At 42.4% G+C, this 19,704-nt stretch overlaps 1 protein-coding gene across 3 annotated transcripts in view; it reads right to left on the bottom strand.

The window, feature by feature from the left end:
- Positions 1–19,704, bottom strand: part of LOC128749482 (copine-5-like) — a 79,527-nt gene that overhangs the window by 48,586 nt on the left and 11,237 nt on the right. For 2 of the 3 annotated variants that reach the window (XM_053849128.1, XM_053849129.1), the window contains exons 1-3: positions 18,401–18,769; positions 2,329–2,369; positions 608–654 (exon numbers count right to left, since the gene is read on the bottom strand). In XM_053849128.1, the coding sequence (XP_053705103.1) occupies positions 608–654; positions 2,329–2,369; positions 18,401–18,510 (198 nt within the window). In that variant the 5' untranslated portion in view covers positions 18,511–18,769. Of the gene's footprint in view, positions 1–607; positions 655–2,328; positions 2,370–18,400; positions 18,770–19,704 lie in introns of those variants that run through there. The other variant, XM_053849131.1, reaches the window with a different exon arrangement.

Here is a 19,704-nt window from a genome sequence, read left to right as displayed (position 1 = left end):
AACTGGACCCGTCTGACAGAATGAGAGCGAACTGAGCGCGGACTAAACTTTGTTTGAGACTCTACTGGATGACGGTCACTTTATTTCAGAGCAGTTCAGAGTTTGGTGAAAATCTCGACACTTCAAGCTCTTGATTCATCAACCAGTAACACAGACATTCCATCAATCCCTCTTATATAGAGCGACTAGCTGATGGTATTCAGTGACACAATGACTCAAGCCCACGGTAAAGGCTCCAGAGGACCTGTCGATAATAACCACCCCTGAAGAGCGACACCTTCCTTCCATAGATTCACTTCAACCATGATTGAGTCAAATTTATTCAGCCACCGATTCATTATTTGAGGCTGGTATTTCCATTCTCACAGGCTCGTACTGATAAATGACAAAAGAGAATTGACTTTACTTTTATCGACTTGATCACTCAGCGCTCTAATTACACTCCAGCGCCCCCATAAAAACAAATCTTTACCAAAACATGTCGCTGTCACTTCAATCAGTCACAGCTCAGCCGGCAGAGGGACAGTTACCGGGTCAATCCATCATAAATGACTGGCACTGGGAGCGTTTAAGTGAAAGGATGTCGAAGGCGGCCGCGGTCTCTTACCTCCCTCCACTGTTTGCACTCCACGCCCTGCGTGTACAGCACCACCACTAGGAGAAAATGAGGAGAAGAAAGATGGTGTCACTGAACATCACATCCAGCTCCAGTAAACAACGTTGGCTCTGTCTCATCAATACTGACATCCATCATCAATTACCCTGCAACAGCCTGACAGCACAATGAGGTGCCAACAAAAACAATGCGGCTCTGCATCAAGAGCGGCTTAAATGTCTGCATGAGAAGCGAAAATGCTCTTGGATTTACAATTTGGCACGGAACGTTAGGTTTAACAAGCACTGCAACATCTGGAGAGGCGAGTCGAGATCTATGGCTTGGTGTAGCACCACAGCTCAGCTGTCTATCAGCAGTCTCGTTGGCAATCTAACTAATGGAGATACTGCAAGGAAAGTGGCGCATTTACTCTGATTAGACAAAACATTACAACCACTTGCATTGCATGGTCGTGGAGTCTCAAAGTTGCTTTGGATCTCTGCATGGTTTAGTTTAATATCTGAACTGATGAGAGGACGCTTTGCATGGAGTGTAGTTGAAGGCCAACCACTTAGTTCCACTGTCGTCTATTGACAGAGCCAAATCTCAAAGCCAGGTGTCAATGAGTTTGCAACATTGAACTGTTTAATAATGACGGTCGAAGTTGATGGAATATTTTTCTATGATAAGTAGAACTGTCACTTTTAACATCTGAAGTGTCGCACTTTTGATGGCTCATAATTTAAGGCCAACTGTCTGTTACAGAGACCTTGAACAAAAAACAAAGTGCAGTTTCATGAAGCCTCATCAGTCCATCATACTAATGCCTGTAGCATTAGTTATGGATTATTAGACGTAGAGAGTAAATGCTATATGAGCTCACTGTTACCTGGAGGTACTGAGTAGTAAACAGATACATTCAACTTTTGTCCCCTTCCTTCTGTCAATTTGAGATAAATTGTCTGCTAATTTTCCACAAACTTGTCGTACTGGTGTGCAACAAACGTATCGTATATGAAAGCTGCGAAGTGACTTCAAAGAAGAGTGACGTGGGAAACAAGTGGAGTGGTCCTGGCTCGGGGCGAAGGTGGAAATCAGCACAAAGAATGAGGAAAAACATCACTATAAAATGTAGAAATCTGGCTGCAAAATTGGATGATTGCACGAGAAAGTCAGATGAAGCAACGTTGCCAGTGAGTTAAGAGAATTAGATTGGTCGGCATTACTTAAAAAAGTGTAATTCGGAGTAATATGAGGCAAAATCTCAAGTCTCATCTGCTTGCTTGGCACAACAGCCATCTGCTGCCTCTGACTAGGAAATCTGCTGACTGTGGACCGGAACAGTGAGGTGAAATGTTCTCCGATGACTTCCATGTGAATCAATTTGTCACACCAAATAGTGACACACACTCAGGCAGTGGAACAAACACCAGTGGTTCTGTGCATCCCAGTGAACAGGGAAGGCTCTGTTGGACACAGTGACGTGTAAAATAAAGATTAGCACAGAACCAGTATTGACCGTTTGGATCATCCAAGATTCATCGTGAAGCTGGTGCTAGTAGCTTTTTTATCAATTATTGACACCAGCGTCTTTGACCTTCTTTCAATTATCTGAACAACATCTCTGACATGTTCAGAGATAATGCTGCTTCCCCATGAGCCACTTAAGTACTTGTAGTGCTTGCTCATAATGCTCACTAATGGAGTTTGACGCATAAATGTTGTTTACTTACAGGGGTCGGATTTGGAGAAGGTGTCCCGGTCCAATAGATTCCTGTAAGAGAAGAGAAGGCTTTTCAGAAAACTTCATTTCAAGACCTTGCCCTGCGTGCTTTATACTCGAATGCCATCTATAAAGTCGGGAACATGGTCTGTAAATTTAGGAAAAAGCCTTACTAGCTGACCGCAGCTGCTACATTCGCTAAAACACGGGCTTTACATTGCAAAAACAAATCGGCCTCAGGACACCAAAATTGATGAGCTGAAACACGGTCTGCACTTGGAAACACGCAGCTGCACAATCACCATCAGCCTGGTGAAGCCCCGTTCAACCACCAACATCTAGTTCAACATCATCACACAAGAGTGATGCTATGAGTTACACCCTCAAGGATCCAATCAAGCTATGTTACACGATTGTGGAGTTTGACTGACTCGCGGAAAGATCCAAGTTGAGAGCCGCAATCAGCCACGGTATTATTCATGCAATCTTTATTTTTAGCCTTTCGCTAAATAATAAATGCCAGTTTGTTTGTGTGGAGCCTGTCTACGACGACAATACTTAGTAAATTTCCCTTCGTCGACCAGGCGTCCACAGTAAACTGGAGAGGTTTATGGTTTCATCAAATATAGATTTATCCTCGGAGACAACATTGAGGCCATGGAATAACCTGTGGGAGGATCACTGACATGCATGATGCTTGTTACCTACCCTGGGAACTAAGACGGAAGGTGCAATCAGAGCGTATTGAAAGACCCGTCCAAGCCTCCAAAAGCTACAATCAGCAACAGTCGAAATAAATTCAAACTAACGGTGGAATTATGTTGCCGCTGCCAAGATAGCAATAGCTCAGCAGATGCGAATGAAACTAGTGCCTTTTCAGTTGGCTGTTTTTTTCCAGTCCAAACTTTACCAACTCCACCATTTTAAAATTCTACAAATACTGCAATATAAACCGTATAAAGTATACAGTGTAAAGTAACCCCCTTTCCTCTACTCTAGATATCTAAAAAAGAATGGTGGTCCTGCAAAAATATGAATAACCTCCAATAATGGTGTCACAGAGGACTCACCTAAACAAAAATTCTTAGAACTTGGTTAGAGAGAACAAACTGATACTGTCATGGTTCGTGCTTTTACTGTGTCACTTCCTGTGTTCTGGTTCACCTTTTCCTGTTTGCTTTCTCACCCCCTCCAGCTTCACGGCAGCGCAGCTGGTTCTCATTCCACTGGTTGCCTCTGCAGAGATTTACACACGTGGACAACCAGCATGTGCTGCCAGATGATCGTCTTTTGTTCTCATGGTATGTTCTCTCTCGATTGCTCCGTTCGCTTGTGACCCTGTTTAGCCCTCTGTTTTGCTCTGTGTTCCTCTCCTCGTTCAATCTAGCTCTCCTATCTCTTGCTCCCTGTCTTTAGCTCCGTGTTAGCTTCCTCGAGTGTTTGTGTTACTCGCTACTTCAGTTCAGTCTGTGTGCTAGTTTTTTCGTCTTTGGTTTTATTGAGCCTCGTGAGTATTTATACCGAGTTCTGTTGTCCCCGTTTTACAGCGCAGTGTATCTCACGCCTGTTTTCTGTTGTAGGTTATTCCCCCACAGTTTGTATTGTGTCCACTTTGGTGTCGCCGCCCTCAGTTCATCGTTATTGTTCGTGTATTATTTGTGTTTTAGTGTAATAAATCTCTTGTTTAACAGAAACCTCGCTTGTCTCGAGTCCTCTGTGAATTTAAAACCATCTGCTCTTGGGTCACCTTACAGTTACATGATGACAGATACAGTTGGAAAAAAAATCTTCCAAGCCTAAATGTTTTGGTTATTGCAGTCCCTACCATTAAAAAACTAGCACTGTCACTGCAGCGATCGTGGAGAAGAATTTTATACTGCTACTGCAGCCTCCTCACAACGTGATATGAGTTGAACTATTGAAGCGTGAAGAACCTACTTTTAATGTAGAAATAATGTGACACCCGTGAGCAGTGGAATAGTTTCACAAAGCCATCTTCATACATTCGCTGCAATTGCATTAGACCAAAAAATCTTGTATTACAGTGGCATCAGCGTCAATAAACGCGCGGCAGCCCAGAACAATCCCCTTCACTTTAGGAGGCAGCAGGAATTCAATGAATACAGATGAGATTTTAGGATGGCACATCATTCACGTAAACGTAATTTTCAGATTCCTGGACACAAACTCTTCCTCCCCCTGGGAATATGTGGGCGAGTAATAAATGCTGCTTTGTTTGGTGTCACCTGGGGCTGGGATGATGACAGTTGGAGCGTTGACAGTCTCATTATCGTTGCAGATAAAGTCATTTGTGACCGACTGTTGTTTTGTTTCCAACGTTCTGTCCATTAACACCCAACAATTAGTGCTATGCAGTGCAGGCAAACAGAAGCTGAATTTTTCAAATTCCAGAATGATAATTCTACCCTCACAGGCCATTATTATTTCCAAAGAATCCTTGCACAGGTCACGGGTTCTTGGCTATCAACTCATGGAAGAAGGGTGCCGCAGGATGATCATTACCATCTTAGATAATCCTGCTGATCCCACAGACCCAGCCTATATCACAAGTTAAGTCTTCGTCTTTGCAGATATCAGTGGGATGAGAGATCATTATCCCATAAACTGATGCGGGGAAAAGAGTTGGCATGTAAATTAGCTCCTCTGAAAGTAGGACAAAAGTACGTTAACTCGTTTTCTTTATGCGTTTGGCCTTTAATTATCGCCATCTTACACCAGATGTAAGAAGGGCTGTCCAAAAAAGTTTTGTCTGTAGCATTAGCTACTTCTGCAAAAGCACCAACTATCACATGCTTAAATGTCAGGAGTGGAAATTGTCACCGAATGATAATGTAAATGTCTAGACATGGAGCACAATAAGTGCAGTGCTCTGTGGAGTCAAAGAAAAAGAAGACTTGTCCCGTATGTAAAATTAGAACAAGTATTTTATTACAGCTGAAGTTAAACTTTCAATTGGAAGGTGAGGAAAACAAAAATATTGACTTCTACTTTGGCAAAACTCAATGACGCTCATCCTAGACAAGAAGTGGGTTACTTAATCGCACACATGTTGTTGGCACAGAAGGGCTGAAAATTATGGGAACTGTCACAAATGGAAACTTTACATGGAAATTTATGGTGTGAAAGACTGGACCACGCATTTTAGCCTCAAGAACGAGGACTACTGGAGAAACAGATTTAAGCCTGCGTACTAAAGAAAGTGAAGTTTTGATGATAGAACAAGCCATTAAAATGTGTTCTTTTCTTCTTCTAAATTGTGTTGAAAACATTTTGTACGTTCTTCTTTACACTTCTGACTTCTGTTTATACTTATGCTTGGATATCATACGTTCCCAGTTAGTTCCCTACAATCCCCGTAATTCCCATGTAGAGTTTCCAATATGGTGTTTCCAAAATTGCCAAGCAAGACATTTCCTAGAAACTTCCGGACATTTTCAGCCCCCTTAATCTTAGACAACACACACAAGAAACAGATGGTACAGGCAAGAGTCGCTTGTTCAACAGGTTTAACTTCTCCACAGGCGCGCAATATGAATATCACTACTCTAAATAAAGGAACTACCTGATGATGAAATGCACTGGCAGCAGGATAAAGCACTGATTCAACCCAAAAATGAATAAATGCAACAGTGTTTTTTGTGACAAATAAAGAAAATATTTCCCGCACACCTGAGAGGATTGTTGAATACATGCATATGTAATCGACCCTGCAGCTGCTGCAGTTGCTCTTTATTACTAATTAACTTGTCGCTCCGTCCCTCACGGTCCTTCTGGTGTTTGTGTTGAGATAAATCCCTGCCAGCAACATCTCGAGAGGTTTGACTGCGAAACTTTGTGATGTTGCTGGCGGATAAGATGACTAGTTTGCATATCAGTTTGTGGGTGGAATTTTTTAAGTCGGAAATGAGGCAGAATTAACACAGATATCTTGGAGTTTGTTTTTGCTATTTTTGAATTACTGACTTTTCTGGCAAATATGGTTTGATGATCTGAAGATTAAAACTGTAGCCGCAGTAAAGAGATGTCAGATGCATCAAGAGAAACCACTGTACTGCTCCTCTTGTTCTTAGTCTTCACACAATAAACAAGGAATGAAATACGGCTGAAAAATACCAACAAAATTTGTTCGATCCACCTCATGCTCAGATACAAAGCTCCCCACTTAAATGGATTTCTTACTGAGAAAATCTAACCAGTGCAATTGATGCGGATGACTGTACCCCAGTTAGACTGAAAAACACCACTGACCACAAGCATTTGTACCCACAAACACACCCTGAAAGCAGGACCAGTGATGCTCCAAGACCTCTCTCTAATTGCAACACGAGTAGCGACATTTTCCTTTATGGCAAATATGAACATATTCCCTGTGAAAATTTACGATTCAATAAAATGACTGATGATATTTTGACCCTCACTTCTGAAGTGCTGTTGACACAAGCACATGTTTGACTAAATACATTCAAATGTGTGCAACCTTTATGATATGCGTCTGAATATATCGCATTTCTAGCAGGACTTAAATGAAACATGACCTCTGACAGCTCACCTGAACACCATCTTATCATTCCACTGAGTTATTACTCTCTTCAAAGCTTTTTCTTTTTTTAAATCACATTTCTGCTACACTTCTTTCTTCTCTGCATTTGCATGACAGCAGCTATTCACGGCCAGCAGTCAATCCCGAGTTATTTAGCATTTAAATAGACGTAGATTTACGCTGCAGCTGCACTTTATCTTGATATGCCATTATACCTAGCCATTTATTCAGCTGGGGGATAATTTGATATATATGTTGGAACTTTTTAAATGGTTTAATAATTTATTGAGCCATTTTCTTATCGTTTAACATCTAGCTAGGGAGGTTGAGAAATGTCTACACATTGTCTGGTCAAATGGCGATAAATCAAAGGCAGAGTTTGGATGTAATTATTAAGCTTCACATTTATTTTGCATTCCATCAAACAACTGTGGAAGATATTGGGCAACATTGGCTCTAATTTGCACTTTCCTGGACACTTAACATCTACATCTAACTAAAAAATCCAAAATTAAAGCGGTCAGCAGGACATCATTGGTTGACGGTCAAGGCAGCTAATGGTAATCTATAAGAAGGTAAGCGTCATCATCCCATCTGTGTGTCCACTTTTTGTTTTTTGAAACACTCATCCGAGTGCAATCCTGATATTGTCTAGCTGCTTACTTGCACTTATAGATGATATGACAATAACTGTTGGAGATGAAACTGCTGAAACCGTGGAAAGGCATGACCATGGACATGACCAAAGCAAAGGTGGTGGAAAAGGAGTGCCAACAGCTTTCGTCATTTCACGTTTTACAGGATTTCCAGAAACACTGAGCTGAACAGTGCAAACAATAATACCAAGATCAAAACAGCAACTGCGCTTGGACATCACAGACACACGGAGCAGTCAGTCACTGCCGTGCTTCACAGACACACAGAGCCCAAAGGTTTTTCACAGCCACAGTTTTACCAAAAGACTAGAAGAACGGAAAGTTTCTGTGTGCTGCCATTCTTCAAAATGACCTTTTGGCTGGTGTGCCTGTTTTCTGTGGACAAGAGGTCCAGACTTCCCTAACGTCCAGGGAATGCTGAGGTGTCACCCAATATCTCCAGCATGTCACTCCCATGTAGAGGCGTCTGTATGGAACAGTTTATATCAAGAACAGTCAGTATGTAAAAGTGATGCAGAATCGTCCTGTTCACACGGTTATACTAACCATTCCCAGGACTTGCACCTCGAATCGAAGTCATTCAAATCACGATTGAAATTCCAAAACTAACTCCACTGGTGGACACACAAGAAATCAACAATAACAGGCCACTTCAGGACAATTGCACTCTTTTCATTACGTGCTAATCTACTGTCATGTGCTCAGCACTAACAGCTCCTTCTGCTGCACACGAATCCACCCAGGTAAATTCAATTGAACATCTTGGTCTCTATTGATTCTTTTTCCAACAAAATATCGGAGGCACTCAGGTTGCTAAGGAACGGATATGTAGCACGTCTCAGCTCAGGAAAGTATTTGCACGCCGCCATCACATGCAAATGAGTCATGAATGGGATGTAAAACAAACAAAACCACAGGTAATTACCATCAATTTCACTTAACCAAAAGAAAGAAGAAAAACATTTCTACCCGCATAATCATCCCGAACAGTCATTTCTTATTCAGCAGTGAATTAACCTGGTTGTGCTGAATTAATTGAGGATCAGTGAGGCACCTGGAAGAGCGACGTGCTAAATAATGCACATTTGCTCGGCTCCTAATTTCTCTAACTTTGTTTGGCGATGTCGGTAATGTGTTTAGTTTGGATTAAATATTCATTTTCACATGTTTTATGGATGAGTATTGTTGTTATTTAGCTGCAGAAGCAAATCTAATTTGTATGCAGTGATTGTCGTAATTTTATTTCACAGCACAATTTCATAGCTCACACACAAATCACACACCAGCCTGGGCTGTTGTTAATATTGTTTTGAGATCGAGAGCAAGGCAAAACACAATACTGTCTTGGTTTACCACCCTGCACTCGTGTTATATTGCCAGTAGCGTTGTAGTCCACACCATGTTAACCGAGACAGAGTTGAGACCAAGACCATAGCGAAAGTGAAGTGAATGCAGAACAAACTAAGAGTTGGTTCCAGTGAAAGCATCTCAGCTGTTGATTTGTTTTGCAGGAGGAAAATAATGCGTTTGTCTGTATGAGTAATAGACACAATGTATTCAGCTGGGCCTCTGCCCTGGTTTTGACTTTGTCATTGAAACACCTTAAGCCTTAACTTTATTGCCTCTTATTCAAGCATCCTGTAACACTAGTGAGTATCGTCACAGCCCTAAAACACTACATTCTTTTCAAATATGTGCCCTAAACTAGATGCTAAAACTACAATTTACAAGTAGAATTGATCACATTCTGCAACTTCATACAGATGATGAGAACACACTGACTAATCTGGGAATCAATTCCACAAGTGAATCCTCACTGTTGATTTGACTAGAAGGGTTAACACTATAATTGCCCCCCTGGAGAGTTGTCTCCTAATCCATGTGGTGGATTATGCAGTGAGACAGACAACTGTGGGTTGTTAGAAGCAGAGTTGCTCTTGTCTCAAATCCCTCTGGGTTCAGAAGGATTTTTTGAAAGGAGTCAGGAGAACGTGATGGAGTTTAGACTTGTATATTCACCGGTGTCACCTGCTCGATGACCATTTGCCCTTTGACTGGGTTCATGCTTTGTGTTCCTTCTCACACACCCACAGGTCAGCAGGTCCACTGTTTTGTCTGAAACAACCCGAGGCTGCTTTTTAATGATTTTAAAGTTGAGGAACCAAGAAGAAGGGACGCGCCGCTTCCTCCGAGGTCAGTTCAACCTTTTATAACCAAAGGAATCGCCTCAGGGCAGCACAGAGTCTCAGTCAAAGCATTTCTGCGACGCAGTGGGAAGTTCTTTGGTTCTAATCTCACTGGAAGAGTCAGTGTGTGGGTTCTATTCAGGTGCTGTGATGCGGTTTCTTGTGGTGGTGGTCCACAGTGACGGCCATATCTCTGTCAACCTTTTGACTCTATTGAATTTCGCCTCACGACTATTGTCAGGGAGCATGAATCACCCTACCGAGGCTGAATAGAGATTTCAAGGAGACTTCACCACGCAGTCAAATCTGTAAACCCAGCAGGGAAGCAGCACTGGAATTAAATAGCTCCCTCAACTGGCTAAACTTCCTAACCAAACAAATATTCTAAAAACACACTGCATCGGCACGTATGAACACACTCTGTCTGCCAGTCGTTGGCGTGAGGGCACCAGGTGTCAGCTTCATCTGTTGAATTATTCAGTTCATGTCCAGCCTGCGATGTCTGAGGGTCAACCATACCAAAAGCCTTGCAGTCCACGGTCAGCAGTCAGCGCCAACGACAGATCATCGGTGGCTGATTTTCTTGTTTCTAAGCAGAGTAAATGAAAGCAGAATGCTGGTCTCACTGCGACACAGGAATCAAACCTGGCAATCGAATTACTGCTGGTTACCATTGTTTTATCTGAGGAGTTATACAGAAGCGGTGGGAGATAATGTTGACGCCGTTTGTCTAACAGTCCATCCAAATCTTTTCATCTCCTTGTTACATCAGACAAAAGCTGCGCAGCACGAGGATGGGCAGCCGTAAAACGTGAATCAGGAGCCATGTCGGCTGAAGCAGAGGCTCCAAATTGAACATTTGCTCCAACTCATCGAGTCTTTGACTTCAGCTGACAATCAGTCGGCGCTTTGGGGGACAATTAAAGAAATATTGCTGCAAAGTGAGGTGGGAACTTCGCAATAACGATAACTCTCAAGCTCATTCACGTCAGCAAATTCTGTGAGAGAAACAATTTAAAACCCAGGAAAAAATATTAAACTCTGGAAACATAGGCTGACACGGCAGCAATCCTGTCACGACGTTGTGAGCAAAACACTTCGCTATTACATGCACTGTTTACAGTGTTCTTGACTTTTTTCTCCATTTCATTCTTTTCATATTATGACACAACAAATAGCACAGCTTTCTGACAACATAACACTGCATGCTTACTTGTTTTCAAAGATAGAAAAATGACATTTTTGTAGCATAATGTCTGCAAAATCAATGGCAGTCCCTGTCCAGACTGAGGTTTGCGTTCATCACTATTCACATCTTTTATCTTGTAGTTAAAGTCAGGTAGATAATAGAGGTACACTGCCAAGACTAAGAACAGGACCATTTAAAAAAGACGACCTGATATGTGAAACAAAGTTGGCTTTAAGTCACCTGGCCAGGCGGCACTGCTCACAGTAGGAGGAGCTGACGGCGAGGTATGACGACCTTACAGAATATGGACACTGGAGTCAGGAGTGAAAATGTCATCCACCACACCCGCAACTCAATTCCAAATGTCTCTGCATTTGCAGTCGTTTTGAGTTTAGCTACACTTTTTAAAGTTCATATACCATGCTTCGGAACTTCTTACAAGCTCACACTGGACAAAGACAGAGTTGGGGTCACATCTGAACATTATACACCTGGTGGTGGGCCAACTTAGTGCATCATGCTGACCGTAAATGGCCCATGAACCTAGTCAAATAGATGTGCATCTTCAATTCAACAGTGATTCAATAGGCAGAATACTTACAGTCATGCAGTCCTGGAGTGTAAATCTCATCCAACCAGCATCCACATTGCACAGAGATTAAAATGTCAGAAAATGTTAAATCCATCACCGACTTCTAAGAGGAACTAAATTTCCGCAAATACACTCATCGATGAGCACTACTTGTGACTGATGACTATAATTTGAACAACAAATAGCTGACAGTTAAAAATCCTCAATCTACTAACAACATGTCCACCTTTACACAAATATACATCTGACCACATTCAGCGTCATTTTTATTCTGCCGCCTTGTGGTGCCGCCAGTGCACTAAGTGGTGATGAATTAATGAAGAAAATAAATAGTGCGCAGTCAAATGTGACGCCAAATGGCCTTTATAAATAAAGCTCTGTAATAAATAAAGCTCAACAGTCATTAGAGGGGGAAAAGAGAGTTGGATGACAGCAAAGAAATTGACCTAATTGGTGCTGGACTCATGTTGAGACGGGAGGAGTGGAGGCAGGACACAGCAGGGGGCAGCAGAGAAGCATAACAAGCAACTAGTTTGAATCCTAGAAAGTGAGTGACACATACGCCTGATCAAACAGGTTGGAGCTGAATTGAGATTCAAAATGTAAGGCTACCAATCTCCCTCCCTGCTGGGACACACACCTCTCCTCACAGCTGCGGTGGGAGCGCTGTAGTCAAGGGCCACACCCAGCTTTGGATCAACAGGAGCCAGACAGAATCAACCCCACACTCAAGCTGAGCTTATCATTGTTGGCCACAATGCAAACTGCCTTCACTGCTATTATAAAAATCAGGGACCTCTTTAATTATATCCTGCGAATTAAATGTAGCAAGGAACTAAGAGGTGCCATTCTTTTTCAAAACAGATTACCCGATAATTGGCTCATTAAGGAGGAGACAATTCTAAACCGCTATTCGAATTGATGGTGTTCCCAACAGCTTGTCAAGGACAAAGTGAGCTGCTAATCCGTGTCTTGTTGTTTAGCAACAGACCTGATGCCCGTCCGAAACATGCTCACAAATGTTTCACCCTGAAGATACAGGTGTCCGTCACCTGCTGGTATAAAGTACTTACTCACTCATTGAAGGATTGTTAACTTTATATTGTCTACATGTGATGCAGGACACATTATTCTACTCATATGACCCTGGACTGAATCATGGCGGAAGTTTTCCATCACTCAAAACCAAAAGCCAATTCCCCTGACTAATGGTGGGATTATGATGCTTTATGAAGCACTGTGCTCATTTTCAAAGCCCACTCTCTGCTCTAAAATCTTTGGATTTAAACACCCATTTGAATGAAACCTCACATCACACCTTAAACAGGGAGCACCAGCTGCTGAGCACTGAAAATGAGGACAGTGTTTCCTGAAGCCTCATCAGCCCATCACCATCCCACTGCAGACACCATTTATGACAGACTGAAGAAGCCTGTATTTATGTGGCCCTCATGAAGTCAGTGTGATCACCTAGAAATGTTTTAATTACTGGAGAAGGATTTAGAACTCATTCTTTCATTTCCTTTTCTTTTTTTTAATTTGTACAATTAATTCATGGATTAATAATATAATATATAAAAAAATAAATACTGGTACTAAAATACTGGACTGGTATTTGCTACTTAAATATATAATCTTCACATTTGTTGACTTAAAATGAAAACCTTAAAATACGTCAATAACAAAATATATATTCTGAAATAACCCAGTTCATAGCATGAAATCACACTTTTTTAAATCTGTATTTGCAGCATATATTTCACTTATTACTTTTTTATGTGTTTTGATGTGATGGCCCCTCACAAACGTCCCAGTATTTAATGTGCCCCCTGGCCTCATCCAACAGGGACTGCAGGGTTTAGAGGATCAAAAAATCTCCTGCTGAAGGTTTAACTTGTTAGCGGGTTGGCAATGCAGGACAAAAACAATATCCTTGTCATTTGGAGAACCAATACAACCGAGTGGTCTCGTCTTAAATCCATTTCAATTGACAGAAAACTGTCTTTCAGTAATTGATGACCCAACAATGTCTGCAATAGGAAACGTCCCACAATGAATCCATCAACATCTGAAGCCAAACATGTCACTGAACAATCTGTCACACTTTGTTCAGACACACCGCCGCCTCCAATGTTTCCCTGACAAGCTTCTGTGATGGTCAAATACCACCAACGCAGTCATCTGCCAACACACACTCCAGACCCTGGAGGATCTGTGGCAGAGAAACAGCTTGATACTTTGGACCGGGAGTGAAAAATGTCTCCCGTCACTGCAATCAACACCCGCGAGGACGCAGATGTCGGTCGACAACAACAGTTTCTGAGAGATCTTCAAACCAGAATATATTAATATCATTGACACCACCCAAAGCCAAGCGTTTGGGATCCAAACTCATTTTCACTGTGTCACCAATTCATGCATAATTATCTGCTCCGTCGACCTGCGAGAGCGTGGCAATTTAAACATGCCCGAAATTGAATAAAACGTAAACAGCCTCTCCACCAAACAGGCGCGGCACGTCACTCTTCTCCCACATCAGCCCAAAACATTCATCTTTTAATCACAGACACATTTTATTCATTATTCATCACGCGGCACAATTCAAACTAGTTCAACCCGAAACTTTTAATCAAACGGGGGGGAAAAAACGGGTCAGAGAGTTTACGCAAAAGGAACAACAACACAAAAGTTGGAAGCTAAAATATTAACAGGCTCTTTCATATGATGCGTGTGCGTCACAGGGATGTGCCTGCAGGACAAGCACACAAACCGTTGCTTAAGTGCGACGACCAGGATGGCGCCCTGCAAATATGGTGGAAACATCAACTTCGAATCAATGTAAATGATCCTGGCTCATTCCGTGGCATGACGTATACATACAGCCTTGTTCCCTCTGTGGCCAAACCAATTGAAATGTGTCGAATCAGGTTTGGTTGATGCTACTCGGTACTCGGTACACGGACACTCAGTCGTGTCACAGTAATCCCAGTTCCTCACACAAGCAGGTGCACACACATGCACACACATGCCTGAGTGATTGCTTTTGGACGCTTCTCCAACAAGTTTCACGCTGACCCGGGTCCGGCAGCAATCAGCAGCCTCATGAGCCGCTGATCCTCTCCTGCGTGAATTTGTCATGTGAGCTGTTTGGCCAGGTAATGAATCCCTCAGGAGAGCAGAGTGGCCTGGGTGAGTTAGAGCCCACTGGCTATGGAAAGCATTGATTAGATGGAGCTCCCCATCTGACCGATCCATCAGAGCAAATGAATGGTTTGAGCACTGAACAACACGGACAAAGAAGGGAAGGGGCTGACGCTAGTGTAGCTGGTCTTCGTGCTGATGGATTGGTCACTGGGGGCAGAAGGAGTTTGAGATGTTGTGGGCACTACTATGATGCTGCCAAGACTGAAACAGATTTCCCACAATGTTTTCAAAAAGCTAACAGGATGCTTGACCTATTTAGATCTTTTAAAGCTCCCAAACTAGTGTGGAATGTGTCTTCTAGGCCAAGTCCTGATCTACAGTAACCACTTCTACTCTGAGTCTTTATCCTTGACTGATCACCTTCAACAGATGGACTGCAGCCAGGTATAGGTTGAAATTTCCTTGGCTATGTTTGCTCCCTGACACCCAAAGGCAAATCCTTATAAACAGTCTTGTTGCCAGCTGAAAAACACTTCACCCTTTCTCACATTTAACCACAGATATATAAGGTCTTTTGTGCAAATGCTTGTAGCAACCTTGTATGTAAGATCAAAAATATCCCCTTCACTCAAATTCCTTTTCTGCTGATGTCAGAGTTCCCTTTATTTCCATGACTATTTTCATCAGCATAGCAGAGAAGGTTTTGCTACAGGCTTTGTGTCGGCTCAGCACTCTTTTTGAATCTGTTGAAAGGAGTTGAAATCCCTCCTGTGAAGGACTAATGGAATGCTCTTCAAAACGTTGGGAGGTTTTCTAAAAGCTGATCAATACTCAGCTGTTGTTTCTGCAGCACAACAAGCATCCAAACCAAATGAGAGGGGAGGGATTCAGGGGTTTTGTAGCAAACACACAGTGAGTCAGAAATCCTTGAAAAGACCATGAGGAGGCCCTGAAGATGAATTCAAAGCCAGGGTTGGAATTCTAGTTACAGAAACCCATTCTTCCACCCGGCAGCGATCTCACTCATGCTTCATTGCTAAAGCATGATGGAGCAAATGGAATATTCACCTCCTGAAATATTTATTGCGGTGACTTTGAAATTAAATAATGAACACAGTAGTTATTGCTACGATCAAGTGAGTGGAGGCGCCGTGGCACCAGTGGCCCATGAGCTTGACATACTTATGGTGAAATATTAAAGCAGCCCTTTAAGAAGTCACGGAGAGATAAAACTATGAAAACAGACATGAAACAAGTCAGCCTTCAATGTATGAATACTTTCACAATGACATGTGAATACATTGTCAATGAAATATATTCATGATAATAATACATTGATGCATCACTATTGTAAAATAAGGACAATTGTGCATGGCAATTTTCTTTAAATTGACTCCAGTTATCTTCATCTCAATACATAGATTCTTATCCATTTTATTGGTTTTTAAATCTTTTCCTGGCTATTTATCAGATTTGCTTTTGCCATATCCTCAGGGAGTCGTCTCTTCCTTGGTCCCTCTCAAATACATGTATTTGGATGTATATAATGCAACTGGTTTGACAGCGCCACCAGTGGTCGAGACTCAAACCTTATGAATGAAGACTACTACAGATGTGGCCAAGGTTCTTCCCTCTCATTACGTTTCACCTTTAGAGGTTGGAGAAATGAGTATTCACAGCCTCATACTCCAATGTTTGGATTCAAAGTAAGAAACAGACACAAAGGACGTTCCATCTTGATATGGATCCGCTTTGATCAGGACCGTTTGTATCTGTCCTGCCAGTTGGTCACGGAGGCTTACTACGGTATCAGCAGCTCCAGCAAAGCTCTATGATACAATTCAATTCCATGTTTTCTGCAATCTCTACGCTCTCCGGCTCACAAAATCAATTATGGTGTAAGCTCTGTTCTGACCCACATCACACTCGGAGCTGCTTTTTTGACTCAGATTTCATGATAACCAGGAGCACAAGTGCTGATTTTTGCGTCTGTCGGGGTGTAACATTTATGCTCATCACAAGCACTAGAACTGCCTGCAGACGCAGCACTAATTATTTTCAATTTCCTCTTCTGTTTTAATAGTTTTGGACAATGTTCCTAGTGAAGTGGTTGCCGCTAGCCTGGCCCTAAAAATACACATCTTTTCAATGAGTTGTGTAGCTGGCTCAGTTCAAGAACTCCTCAACAATACTTTGGAACTCAAGATGTGTTCAGGAAAAGAGCTCTTCCACCGATGCTCATGCTACACAGGTGTTGCTTTTGGGTACAATGTAGATCTAATTCAGATAACCTCAGATTAGATTCAGTCACAACTATGAGCAAAACTCTGAGATGAAGACGTAATGCTAACAAAGCCCCAGCGACTATATGACAGTTGGTGCTCTCTGATCACCAAAACAACTGGTGCAAATCTTGAGCTCAGCTCTTGATCTGCTCGGCTGTTTGAACGCAGCTCTGCAACAGTCCTTTCTGAATTAAGAGAACAAACTCTAGTTGGACTGTTTTGGAGCTCCCTGGGAGAGAAAAGAGAAGATTTTTCTGGCTCCATCCTGGAGCTAGCTGGGAGTGTGGAGTCTTTAATGACAGACAAGGGAGCTGGGGGTCAGCAACTGGAGCGAGGTGCACACAGCTGCAACGACAAAGAAACTGAAACACCAACTGTGATGGAGCTAAAACACGCAAGACGGATGAGTCACCATCTTGACCCTGAACCCAATTGTACACTGACAGAAAAGAACAAATGATTAACACCACCGTTATAAACCGATGAGGATGAACGATTATCTTGGAGCAGTCGAATACTGATGTACCTTGATTCAATGCAGTTGAATCACTCTAAAGTGATTGCAGATATAAAACCAAATTAAATGTGGGCAACGGAATCAATCCATCATTGCTTCAGTGAAGAGATTGGTGGGAGTCAGTTGGGAATTTTAGGGTACTGGCACAGGAGAACACTACCTGCGAAATGAAATGCACCCCCCCTCACCTGAGCCTGTGACATGGTGAAACGGCGGTCACCATTGGACGTAACCCACTTCAAAACAACATGCATGGAGTCAAACCTGACGTAAGTTGAACAGAAATCAAGATTCAATCATATAAAACCACAGAGAAACATCTAAATGGCTCCCAATTCTGTCTTTGACTACTGAGAAGAGCAGTTTCATAAACATCACATTTACATGTGAGGCGAGATTATTCACTCATTCATTCACTCATGTTGAGCCAGGTTGAAATAGGGAGTGCCAGTGTCCAGTTTTAGCTGGACAAATCGTCTCATCCATTTATTTAAAAAAAAAAAAAAACAATCCCCAATATTCATTTTTTTCTCGATTCAATGCATGACTTTTTCACCAGAGCCATTTCTGACTGTCAATAAGGCTGGCTCATCTCACACGGGTGGAAACGCATCACAGTAAATTCCAACACAGAATCAATGCCCCCTGTGGAAACACACATGCACACTCTCCCACACCGGCACGTACTGATATTCACCAGCGAATTTTGACATACAGAAACCAAAGTGTTGCAAAATTCAACAAATTAAACGAATTATTTTCATGGAAACTCGATACAAAAAACTCGCAGTGAGATCGATAATGCGCGCGTTTATTAATCAATTATGAAATATCAATTGATTCGACTCTTTTACGCACTAGTTGGGGATCATTGCGCGCCCTCTCTCTCTCTCTCTCTCTCTCGAGATTTGACGGTGTTTCTGAGGAAATGTGGTGGGGATGGTTTCCTCACCTGCAGGACACGGTGATCTCTACTTTGGTGGCGGGGATGCTCCCACTCATTGGGTCGAGGTCTCCGACCGTCGCTGTCGCCTCCACCTTGTCCATAACGTCCCCCTCCATGACCCAGGCACGGACCCCGGGTCGACTTTATCCGCCACCCGAACCACAAGAAGCGACCGAGACGACCCGGAGCGCAGCAGGCGTCAGATCGGGAGCGGATCCGGTCCAGACGAGCCCGCTAAATTCGGTACCTCCAGCTGGAAACAGCATGGAAAGTTGGTGCGGAATGTTTGGATCACATGCCAGGGCTCTTCACTCCGCGAGTTTCCGCGCAAAGACTGTGCTCTTCTGCCAGAGAAGCCAGAGAGAAGTCAGCAGAGAGAACTCCACCCTCCTGTCTGCTGCACACCCACAGAGGTCCATGCAGCCTTGACACGCGTCGTTGGAGACATTCCAAAAATGGGCTAAATACAACTTTAACCTAACGACGAACAACAAAAAGCACTAGACAAACGATTCTTTTTTTTTTTTTTTTTTAGTTTAAACTAGAATTAAATAGGTATCGCATTTTACAAAATACAATTAACATAAAATAAATAAGTATTTTTTTTTTACCTAATTGTTTTCAAAAAATCTCTTTAAAAAAAAAATTCTAAACTTCAATCAGGGGTGTTATTAGATTAAACAAGACACAGATAGTTGTTCCTGAAACAGCAATGACATCACGGGTCAGACTTGTGTTTTATCCAGCAGGTTTTCTCGACACAGTCCTTGCAGAAAACCACTAAACATGGTGGTCAGTGTGGAACAATTCATTAGTTCTCAGCGTTTTCTTGCCATCTACCAAGGAAAAAAACAGATTGATCCCTGGTCCACCTGGTTGCTACAATGGGAACTTAGGTTTAGACTAGTATATCAAGCCCAAATTTGTCATTTTTAATTCAAGCTTGAGGCAACTCTATACTGCGGTTGCTGCAGTCCATCACTTCTTCTGTCATCTGACTTGGTCATGAAAGGAACACAAGTACAGCCATGATGGAGTCATCTTTTCACCACACATTCCACCAAGGTCACCAAAGCATGACACCATTCTAGAACAGGCTTTTCACTTGTATTGAGTTGAAACTCTGCAGCCAGAGGTTTTGGTAAATGAGTCGTGGTGTGTCACAAAATGGTCTAAATTACATTGATTCACAGTGACCTATATTTAATCGTACTCTCACCGTCTCCATAGCAACACCTATTTTCATGTCACCTGCAGAAATTAGCCAGCGACACTAGCACTATACATTTCCACAGATGAGTCCTGATCAC

Source organism: Synchiropus splendidus, chromosome 18 (genome assembly GCF_027744825.2).
Source record: "Synchiropus splendidus isolate RoL2022-P1 chromosome 18, RoL_Sspl_1.0, whole genome shotgun sequence".
NCBI lineage: Eukaryota > Metazoa > Chordata > Actinopteri > Syngnathiformes > Callionymidae > Synchiropus > Synchiropus splendidus.
This window is presented reverse-complemented; position numbering and strand designations above follow the sequence as displayed.